The following is a 12,259-nucleotide window of genomic DNA, read 5'->3' as shown; positions in this document are numbered from 1 at the left end:
CCTACATCACCACTCAACCCACAACGCCTACATCACCACTCAACCTGCAACGCCTACTTTATAATTCAACCCACAACACCTACACTCAATGTACACTCAATCCCCACCGCGTACAGCACCACTCAACCCGCAACGCCTACATCACCTCTCAACCCGCAACGCCTACAGCACCACTAAATCCCCACTGTGTACAGCACCACTCAACCTGCAACACCTACATCACCACTCAACCCGCAATGCCTACAGCACCACTCAACCCGCAATGCCTACAGCACCACTCAATCCCCACCACGTACAGCACCACTCAACCCGCAACGCCTACATCACCACCCAACCCGCAACACCTAAAGCACCACTCAATCCCCACCGCGTACAGCACCACCCAACCTGCAAAGCTTACATCACCACTCAACCCGCAACGCCTACAGCACCACTCAATCCGCACCGTGTACAGCACCACTCAACCCACAACGCCTACATCACCACTCAACCCGCAACACCTACATCACCACTTAACCTGCAATGCCTACATCACCACTCAACACGCCTACAGCACCACTCAATCCCCACCATGTACAGCACCACTCAACCCGCAACGCCTACATCACCACTCAACCCGCAACGCCTACATCACCACTCAACCTTCAACGCCTACAGCACCACTCAATCCCCACCGCGTACAGCACCACTCAACCCGCAATGCCTACATCACCACTCAACCCGCAACGCCTACATCACCACGCAACCCGCAACGCCTACAGCACCACTCAATCCCCACCGCGTACAGCACCACTCAACCCGCAACGCCTACAGCACCACTCAACCCACAAGGCCTACAGCACCACTCAATCACCACCGCGTACAGCACCACTCAACCCGCAACGCCTACAGCACCACTCAATCCCCACCGCATACAGCACCACTCAACCCGCAGCGCCTACATCACGACTCAACCCGCAATGCCTGCATCACCACTCAACCCGCAACACCTACAGCACCACTCAATCCCCACCGCGTACAGCACTACTCAACCAGAAACGCCTACAGCACCACTCAATCCCCACCGTGTACAGCACCACTCAACCCGCAATGCCTACATCACCACTCAACCCGCAACGCCTACAGCACCACTCAATCCCCACCGCGTACAGCACTACTCAACCAGAAACGCCTACATCACCACTCAACTTACAACGCCTACATCGCCACTCAATCCCCACCGCGTACAGCAGCACTCAACCCGCAACGCCTACATCACCACTCAACCCGCAACACCTACAGCACCACTCAATCCCGACCATGTACAGCACCACTCAATCCCCACCGCGTACAGTACCACTCAACCCGCAACGCATACATCACCACTCAACCCACAACGCCTACATCACCACTCAACCCACAGCGCCTACAGCACCACTCAATCCCCACCGCGTACAGCACCACTCAACCCGCAATGCCTAAATCACCACTCAACCCGCAACGCCTACATCACCACTCAACCCGCAACGCCTACATCACCTCTCAAACCACAACGCCTACAACGCCACTCAATCCCCACCGCGTACAGCACCACTCAACCCGCAACGCCTACATCACCACTCAACCCGCAACACCTACAGCACCACTCAATCCTGACCGCGTACAGCACCACTCAGTCCCCACCGCGTACAGCACCACTCAACCCGCAACGCCTACATCACCACTCAACCCGCAACGCCTACATCACCACTCAACCCACAACGCCTACAACGGCACTCAATCCCCACCGCATACAGCACCACTCAACCCGCAACGCCTACATCACCACTCAACCTGCAACACCTTCAGCACCACTCAATGCCCACCGCGTACAGCATCCCTCAACCCGCAACGCCTACATCACCACTCAACCCGCAATGCTTACATCACCACTCAACCTGCAACGCCTACAGCACCACTGAATCCCCACCACGTACAGCACCACTCAACCCGCAACGCCTACATCACCACTCAACCCGCAACGCCTACATCACCACTCAATCCGCAGCGCCTACAGCACCACTCAATCCCCACCGCGTACAGCACCACTGATGCTTTGGAGGACACCTGTTCTTTCCTGCCCGAGGGGCTGGACAAAACCAATACATCACTAGACAGTGTCTCTGGGCTGTTATCTGACACTGTACACAAAAATGAAAGCGGAATATTGGTTTCTCCCATGCTCTCCAGACCGCCATCTTTAGTTGGGTTACGTTTCAAAGGCTGTTATGCTAAGATCAGAAACATGCTGAGGAAAACAAACAAGAGCAAAAAGATGGCACTGCGAAAGTCACATAATAAGGCACAGGGAGGCTATTCCTAGCTATGATTTGACTGCATTGCCCTCTCTGACTCCAACAGCTTAAACAACATTGCACCACTTGGCTAGCATCAGTCATTGAAGCTCTGCCCTGTATAATGTTAGGTTACAGTGATTCATACAGCACACATTCTGGTATTTTCAATTTAGGGAAACAACGGCTAATCTGCATTTAGAAGTGAACTGCTATGCTCCACAGACAATTAATACCCAATAGCAAAGAATAACTAAACACAGAATATATTTTCACGTTTCATATATATATATTGAAAAATTGGCGTCTGCTGTGAAGAGTGCTGAAAATAACATGTCACACAAATAGATATAATTTATGAAACACAGATGCCACATTCACAACCACGTGGTGCTCTGATTCCAAAGTCAAAGATAAAAAAAAATGAACTACTAAAACGCTTTGTGAATCAACAAACCTGAATTTTTTGTTATTTTCAGCTTCGTTATAACTTAAAGAGTTTTTAAAGGGTACTGAATGAAAGAAGGCAGGGCACAAGGATATGGCTTCCTATCTCAACATAGCAAATTGTTGTGTGCCACAAACCCATACAATACAGGGGGGCAGAATTTCCGAAGTCCACGCTTAGTAACATTTTCACATAATGTTTCAAAAACTGACCGGCCAGTAGGCAAGTTTCATGTTCTATGACAGTCCACACCACACTGGATGATGAAAAGATATTTTGAATCTGCACTGGTTTGTTTACAAAAATGTAAATAAACTGATGCCCTGGTCTGGTTTCAGGGACCGAGGAACGCTGGCAGACCTCCATAGGTGAGCAGTGGATTAGCAAGACATGGTGGGACCCACGAAACCTGTACTTGCTATACCGAAGACAGGATTCTCATCCCCCCTCCCCCCAACCCACCCAGTGCAGTTGGAGCCGGACTATTTTGTTACAGCCAGAATTGACAAGTCTATCATTATTAGCATATATATGCCTTGGTAGAATAAACTAATGTATACACTACTAAATACAATAATACATCTGCAACCATAAAAAGGATATTGAAAATCAAATAGCAGCCCTTCCGTTCATTTGATGTCAACAGGTTCCATAATTCAGAATACAGGTTCAGCCACTTACAAAAGCTTTCAAATACAAAAGGCAACACTTCAGCTGATTAAAGGACAATGTACGGGACAATGGGCGTATGCCTGGGGCAGGGAAGAGTCAGCATAACGTGGGTTACTGTCCCCCGCCCTCCAAACTCACAATCGCAGAAATCAGTCCTACGTCGGCAGCTAGCAGCAAACTTGGTCAGGAGCACTCTGGTAGGGAGAATGCCCAAGCAAAAAAGCAGCCAGCAGTTGGAACCAAATAGAGCCTGGACCCCTAGCAAACCAGGAACAGGTACAGTATTTTTATCTCTGCAGTGGGAGGAGCTATCTTCCAAAACCCACGGGTTCAAATCTAGTCGGGTGGTGCGGACCCTGCAGTGTTTTTTGCTATTTAGGTTTCAGGCCCGAGTATATATTCCAATTGCACGTCAGGCGCGTGACATTCTCAGCAGCGACGTTGTGCTTGCATGATGTAAAATCTAAAACGCACCCAGCACGGCCGGCGTGGAGAAGCTCACACGGGTCAGCCCGAGCGGGGCCTGTGCCTCCCTCCAGCGCAGCAGCTATCTGAACCCATCAAACCTCGTACACTCACAGCAGCTTAATAAACACAGACAGGCAGTAACAGCCACCATCTTGGCTGCCAGCAGCTGTCATCAAGAAAGAACTGCTTGCTTAACCCGGCTGGGACCCCCGAGAGCTCTGAAAGCCCGCGTTAGATCCGAGCTGCTGCACTCCCAGCACTGCAGCGCAGAACCAGGTCACTGGACGTCCGTGCGCAGCGGCAGCGCCCGGCCCTTCTGCACCGACCCTCTATACACTGCCCACATCACAGACACCTTAAACAAGCAGCAATGAAAGTGATCGCTATTGTTAAAAAAAAAGAAACGCCCGCAAGTGGTGCGAACGCGCCACTGCAAAGCATATGTCTTCAATTATCGCGCCCGTGTCAGCACGATAATTTAAGACATATGGGCTTTGGTGCGCGTAACAGACACCAATAGGCCAAGGGCGGAGCTACGCGACCGCCCATGGCCTATTGCGTGTCCTGTTAAAAAAGTACACGCATGCAAAGCCCAATGAAAATGGACCTAGGAAATGCACACGCACGAGCTGTGTGGAATTTCAAGATCCATTTTCAAAACGTCGAGAAAAGGACTCTGGCTGCGCGAACCCTGCTGCGCAGTGTATGCTAGGCCGAGACCTAAAAATGTACCTTCCCTTGGTCCCGAAGAAGCGCTCTGCATCTCCTTCAGAGGCCACATACAGCGCGAAACGTGATGAACATTATATATGTCCATTAGGGACATATACCCAGCTACAGAGGGACATAATATCCCCGAGAGCAGCATCACACATTTTGTTTTAACAATGACAGAGGGATCACCCAAATAAATAGTACTCACTCTCCCTCCAGTCGTTTTTTAACACACCACTTTAGACTTCACTGCCAATCACACCCACGCACCCAAACAGCTTCTCATCAAAAGATCTCCGATAAAGAGACCCTTTGGGGGACTCAAAGGGCATTGCAGCGCTGGCCTGACGAGGAGCAAAGCCCAAATGATGAAGCATGACATCCTTCGGGGTGTGTGAGGGGATTATGATGAGGACACACTGTCCCCCACAGAGTAGCACACAACAAACATTTCTTCCTCTTTCATTCTCTACAAGGAACAATGACTCCCTTTGTGTACCTGTTTCCCATCTACCACAGCTTTTCACTTCCCTCCCTCTAGACCGGGCAGTATAACTCCTTTACTTGGACTCAGCCCTGCTTAATGAAATAGAGTGCTACAGTTATGAGAATAATTGGATCTAAGGTTACTCGTTGGCAAATAGAATTAATCCCAAGACAGACATATATTATTAGTCAAATAAATTCATAAGTAAACAAGCATTTGCAATGCAATAGGTCTCGCATTAGGAAAGTTTGAGCGATTGGTATTGTAAATGACAAATATTTTATTTATGTGTTGGTTTTGAAAAAGCGAAATTAATAGCTTTGTCATTTACAATGCCAATAGTTTCAACTTTCGCAACTTTCGCAAATGTGACACCTATAGCATTTGTAATGCAATATGTGTTGTATTTACGTGACTTAGATGTATTGATATTACAAATAACAATGTCTTATTTTTTTTAATAATTAATACTTAAATAAAAGTCATTGTGATTTATAATGGCAATAGCTTAAACTTTTGTAAATAACTTTTGTGAAGATTAAAAGCACAATTTGTGAAAATAAAGCGTGGTACAAAATCGTGGTTGGGGCTGGGAATATGCAGAAGGGCACATCTGGAACACTCTGTCCTCCCCCTTTGTCTGGGATTGAGGCAGGAGATGTGTTTGTGTTTCCTGTATTTTCAATAAATACAACATACATGAAAAAATGCCAGTTCTGCAGCCGTCCTTATAAATGTCATGTCAGGCTGGGATAATAAACAGTGTGTGTGTGTGTGTGTGTGTGTGGGGCCGGTGATACGTGACGCTGTGCATGAGGTGCTGTTAGGATAAGGGTTCCCCTGTGTGATGGCGATGTGCTTTGTGTGCATTTCCTTATGTATGGTGTGTGTTATTGCTGGAGTGCTGCATGCGTATGTAATATGTGCGCTTTGTTGATGCGTTGTCTCTGCTGTGCATGCGTGCGCCTGGGTGATACACGCGACTGCTGTGTGCATTTAATTGGTCATATATGTGCGTTTGGTGGTGTTGTTTTTTGTGGGCAGGGTCTTTGGTTTTCGCCCGCAGTGTATGCTGTGGGCATGTTTTCTTTTATGTGTGCATGATGTGTGCGTTATGACAGAATGTGTGTCCTGTGTGTGCAAGCTGTGTTTGCAGCACGCATAGTAATGGTGTGTGCTTGTGAGTATGGGTAACTGATGTTGATACACTGCCCTGGTGGGGTGACTAGTGTATGTATTCTCTCGTTGTGTGCATTGTGCTGGTAAGTCTAGTGCTAATGTGTTTTATTCCAAGCGTGTTGGTGCTTATGGTGTAAGTGGTGTGTATTTGCTGTATGTGCGTGTGTAAGATGCGTGTGTAGTGGAGTTTCTGGCTATGGTGAAATACTCTTCTGCTAGTATTTCGCGTTGTGTGTTAATTAACCAGTGGGTGTGTTTGCATACTTGGGTGTGGTGATGGGTGAGTGAGTAAATTGCTGCTGGTGTGTTTGTCGTACTGTGTGCGCATAAGTTTGTGCTGCTGGTAATGTGTGTGGGGGAGGGGGAGGGGCATAGAAGCGAGGGGCGCAACCACTTTCTCCAGCAGATAACTGGAAGTCGTTCAGGGAAAGATTTGCTTACAAACCCAGACAGGGCGATCGTATTTTGGGGGACATTAAACAATACATGGGATCCTCCCCCTGACTTGTTCTGGAAGACAGTGAGAGATGTCTAAATCGGCAGATGTACTGAGAAATGCCAGCCAGTGTTAGATATGGAGAAATCACAAGGAGCTGTCAGGCAGTCTCAGATCCACTGCAACCAACCCAGGGCAAAGAAATGTCTGGCTGTGACAGGTCTGGAACAATCATGTCGTGTAAAGTAACATCGAGCAGTTCTGAGTTCAGACACCACCACCCCGGGAGCTTTGCAAAGATGCCCTCAAGCATCAAAAGTGCATTTTGGTACACTGAACACTCCCAACAGCAAAGGCACGTGATCGTGGATCAGTCACTCCCATTAACGTAAGTAGCTGTGGATCGGTCTCGGCCACGGAGGAGAGAGAAGTGACCCATGTACGGTTATCAAAAAAAATAGTCGTGGGGGCAGAGGAATCCGGTAGGGGAAGGATTCCTAAACCCTGCAACAAACAAATAACTCCTCTGACCCCGAGCCAGGGTTCAGGAGGTGCGTGCATTTGTGGGTGTATGTGTGTGCTGTCCCGTCGTTAGAGTCTCTGCTCATGGGCAGCTGACGGCTGGCTGACTGTACTCAAATATGGGTCTGCAAGACGTCAGCGCTTCGCCGTGAAATGGATCAAAAAAAAACTAGGGCGGGGGGACGGGACGGCAATCCGCGATGAAAAACAAGCGCCTCATTTTGCCTTTTCATTTTAAATAACGTCCACGCCCATTTATTTCTTTGACGACCTGCCTCTATAGACAGTGGCGCTGCTGCCATTATGTTAAAGCACCGAACGGGGTGCTTGTAAAACCAGCAACACAGAACAGAAAGCAGCCCGGGCTGAGTGAGAGGGCGGGGGCTGCCCGCGCATGCGCGCTCCGATCCCCGGCGCCAAAGCGGAGTGCAGCATCTGAAGTCCCGGGTCCCAGGAGGGGGCCCGGGTGAAGACCAGCGCTGCAGAGGAGATACAGAACACGCCGAAAGAGCCCGGTGAGTGGTTGGGGGGGGTGTACGCGCGTGTGTCTGTGTGTGTTCGAGTGTGTGTGTCTGTGCGTGTGTCTGTCTGTGTGCGCGTGGGTCTGTTTAAGGGGGGGTGCGTGTGTGTATGCAGTGTGTGTGTGCCTGTGTATGTGCGCATGCGTGAGTGTGGCTGTGTGAGTGTGTTTGCGCATGGGAATATGAGGCACGAGAGGGGCACGGCGCCGTGCGCGCCCACGAGGTGAAATCTGCTCTCGTGCCCCTCTCGTGTCTACATTCCCAAATACGGGCAACAATAGGTCTCGAGCAGACTACTCTGCTCGACCTAAAAACAGAGAAAAGCCGGTGTACACAGGGAGAGACAGACCAATCATGTGTATTGTTTTCATGCAAATAAACCGAAGTTGTAGGGTAAAAGCTGGTGTTGGAACTGGTGAGTTTTGAGGATGTGGGCAGGTTGTTCCAAAGGCAAGCTGTCACTGCTCCAAACTGCTTTCCGCCACTGCGGTTACTTCTGGTTCCAGGATTTGCAAGATGACTGTTTCTTGTGCAGCAGAAGAAGTGGAAAGGTTAATATTTGTAATAGTTTCCTGGACGGATCCTTCCAGGCATTGAAATATATTCACCTACATCCCTTTTCGTACAGAGAACCAGTGTAAATTGAAGTCCATATTTATCCCAACCATGTTAATGCGGTGCCAGGAACTGAGAAATGGAGCCTCTGCTGCAGTCCAGTTATTTACACCCACCTGCATCCTCTTCCAACGGATGGTACTTTGAAACAACCTAGTGTTTATTTTAGGAGCATAATATTTGGAATTAGCACAGGATCTTGGTAGGGACCATTTCGTATTAGCTCTATGAATTGATGTACCCGTTCTAAGAAGTATTTTAAAGCATTTTAGTAAGCATTTCGAGAAGGATATGAATTAAAAACTATTTATAAGAATGTTACTGAGCTTTACTGGAAGTGGTCCAAGGAGTATTTAGTGAATATTGTGGAGAGTTGCTCATCGGTATTTTACATCGTTTATAATCTTTTGGTAATATTTCCTTGATACCACTTGGAAGTATTTTTCAGACGAGTTTTTCTTCTGGCCTCTTTAAATTTTAGCAACCATGTGCATCAATTTTTTTTCATGTAGTACGTTTATAGAAATAATCTCACTAGCATAACTTCGGCCTAATTTGTTGATTTATTTTTAAGTGGTATTAAAATGAACTCCAGCTGTGTTTTAATTCTTGGTTCATCTAATAACATCTAGTACCAGCCTGAACTGCAGGCTTGTGCTGCTGTTTCTGGAGACACCTAGTAACAGAGTGCTCCCCTTCTAGCTTTTGCTGCTTAGGGACACCTAGAAGCCGCACGGCAGGCTTGTTTTGCCCAATCTTAGGACACCTAATGATTCAGCAGGCTTGAGCTGCTAACTCACAGGACACCTAGCAATTGCAAAGCCCATCGGTGTGGCTTTAACGTGGTAATGAATAAAAATAGCATATGTTTGCATATGTTAGTACATTATAGCCAGGCCTATGGGCTTTACCATTGCTTGTTTATGAAGTTAGTTGTCTCTGTTGGAAATTGATGTATCAATTAGCTCTGTCTCATTTGAATTCCAGTGCATATATACTGTTCTAGCCCGGTTATCCTTGGCATTCACGATTTCTGGACCACCTCAGCAGTGAGATACTGTCGACTATATAAATACAGTCCTCATCTTAACCTGAGCCTAACAGTGACTCAAGGCTGAGCTCAGGACATTATGCAACATCAAACAACAAGAAAGAGACATCCGACAAAAATGCCTCCATCCACATAGGACACACTTTCTCCCTTTGTAACCAAACAAATTGGTGCTGTTGTTGACTTTCAGGAGGCAGGTTCGATTGTAACTATTGTATTGTATGCGGCAAATCACTCCTAGAGTTGAAAGAGAGCAACATTCTTACATAGTCAGATTGTTAAGTGGGAAGTGCATAACACCGCGGCACATGAGGATATCTTGCATATTATCCACATGGGTCCAGTTTGCTTCCTCCCATCAACCACTTCTAACCTACTGTGAATGAGAGGCTAGTGCAGGTGTGGCATTCGTACCTCGCTACTGCATCTGCCTGTGCCCTACCAATCACCTCTGAGCCAGGCATTAGAGGCGACTGCTCAATATACATTTGGGTTTCTGACAGGACTGCCACTGAAGGGGTCCTTCACCATTCTCTTCCTTCACACTCACATGTTGATGCCACCACAGACAGGAAAGTGAGACAAAGCACTAGGCACATCTCACACTTGCGGTACATGCAGAAGTGATGACATTCATAGGTGTGGGCTGACAGGTAGGAAGACCGCTGATAAATCAACTAAGGGTTTATTATGGCACAATCCTGTAAGTGAGGAGGAGTTCAGAAAGGTAAGGTGCTGAAGATAAGTTGGGACCAAGAAGACACCAAACGTCAGTAAACATACCAATAGTCTAGATAAACCAGTGGAGGAACACTAAGATCGCCTCTTTTGGGGCAGAGGTCCTGCTCTATCATGCCACACTGACGCGGCATTACATTCTTTACAGTCTCGGTTCAAGAGACCTCACTGCCACAGACCAAAGGACCACATTTTGTAGCAAAGCTTTCCTTATGTTTTATTGTACTTTACAAATGTCTAAATCAAAGAAGATATATTTGCCTTTTTTTAAGTGACTGCTAATGACTATCCCAGCTGATGTGAGTCACGTACAAGGGGTGATAGCTTGATTCCACAAGCTGTTGGAGCCTAAAAAAGTTCTTTAGTGCAAGATTCAGAGGCATTTGATGCTATTTTACTCTGAACTGTCTTGATCACTCCGGTATGAAGGTTTACTTTGTACTGTTAAACTGAGAACTAGATTTTTTAAATAAAATTTGGCAAATATTATTTTTTTATGGAATTTTCAAAGGGTTTCTTTGTCAGTGCCTAGCTTTAAAAAGCTATATAGTTATACAACTGGTAGCTATCATTTTCAAAAGAACTGGTACCTTTCAATTCTATTTTCTCTGGTGATAGTGCATTCCATTATGGCTCATATTTTGGTACACTGACATGGAGTTTTAGTTTAACATAATGGGAGGTTTACCATGGGATAAATAGAGTTGTTTATTAAAGAAAGTTTTCTAAGATTATTTTGGGTTACATTGCATAAATCATGTAGACATTTTAATGAGAGTGGTTATGAGAATGTTACCACATTTTTACAATTTTACATGTTGGTAACGAGAACATTTAAAACATGTTACCACAACTTTCCATTGTACTCACTTAGTTGTCAAGTGATCAGAAACCTCAACCAACATGGTACTGGCAGGTATGACTCTCCACTACCTCTCCCTTAACTGTCCATTTTGTGTTTACAGACCCACCAGAGTTTTCAGATGCACAGTTGAAGGTAGTGACGGCCGTGGAGCACGGAGCAGCGAAGCTCCCCCTTTTGGTGTCTGCAAATCCCCCGAAGATCAACTATACCTGGAGCTTCAGAGGGGAGAACCTGATCAGAGGTGAGGAGGACACATCTGTGAGCAAGTGTCTAAAACACTTATCAGGTGCACTCTGGAGTTAACCATAACTAAGACGTGATTATCTCAAATATGTCAAAGGGGCTGAGGAGTTGTCTAAGTAGTGGTCTTATATCCTAATCTGTTGCTTACGACTATGTTTGGAAGTCTTGACAGAGCAAGGAAACCTCTTCCTCATCTCCTAACTATTTAAATGAGCCTTGATGTAGCAAATGGAAGTTTTCCAATCTTCGTGTCTAGCAAGGTGCAATGTGATTAATTATTCCATGCAAATATCGTGGAGTCTTTTGCATGAAACACAATATCTAAAATCTATCCTAGATAGTGAACGGCGTAAAAAATAAAATCTTCAGAAGATCCTGATAAATTTAACTTTACGAAAATTGAGTTATTAGGAGGTGAGCCCTACTCGGGTACTAATTTCCACAATCCTATCAGGCCAAACACAGTATAAAAAATGTAAACTTAGGCTTAACCCTTGGTAGATATGGCACAGGGCAGACACACTTAAGTTTGGAAAATGTGCAAAATATTTTAGCAACAGTAAAACAGTCAAAAAACAAAACAAGGCAAAAACTTTCAAGAAAAAGCAAAGTACCAACCAGAAATTACTGGTCCATGATTCACTGGGATCTAGGAGCAATTTCAGGCTGACCGCAATATATCAATACATCAAGCAAATTATCCCGGGCAAACTTTTTATCTTTTGACTTAGTGTTTTTTTATAGAAGTTGGGAAGAGGATGTAGCCTTACTGCTAGAACGGTCGACCTCGAAGCTGGGGAACGGGGTTCGAGTCTTGGCAACGACGCTCAACATCCTGTGATTAAGGGCAGATCACTTAATCTACCCGCGCCTAATAAAAATGAATGTGTCCATCTGTAACGAAACTGGTGCTCATGTAAAGCTCTCTGATACCCGTTGTCTCGGGTCTAGTTCGTGGTATATAAAACAAACAAAAACAAATTGAAAT

The 12,259-nt window shown here is 46.3% G+C and overlaps 1 protein-coding gene across 1 annotated transcript in view; it reads left to right on the top strand.

Moving 5' to 3' along the window:
• Window positions 1-12,259, top strand: part of NPHS1 (NPHS1 adhesion molecule, nephrin) — a 291,924-nt gene that overhangs the window by 158,007 nt on the left and 121,658 nt on the right. Inside the window, exon 14 of the mRNA XM_078653831.1 lies at window positions 11,129-11,269. Within this exon, the coding sequence (XP_078509957.1) occupies window positions 11,129-11,269 (141 nt within the window). The remainder of the gene's footprint in view (window positions 1-11,128; window positions 11,270-12,259) is intronic.

The sequence above is a fragment of the Lissotriton helveticus genome, chromosome 7 (genome assembly GCF_964261635.1).
Source record: "Lissotriton helveticus chromosome 7, aLisHel1.1, whole genome shotgun sequence".
NCBI lineage: Eukaryota > Metazoa > Chordata > Amphibia > Caudata > Salamandridae > Lissotriton > Lissotriton helveticus.
Note: the sequence above shows the minus strand (reverse complement) of the source record. Positions and strands in the feature narration are given on the sequence as shown.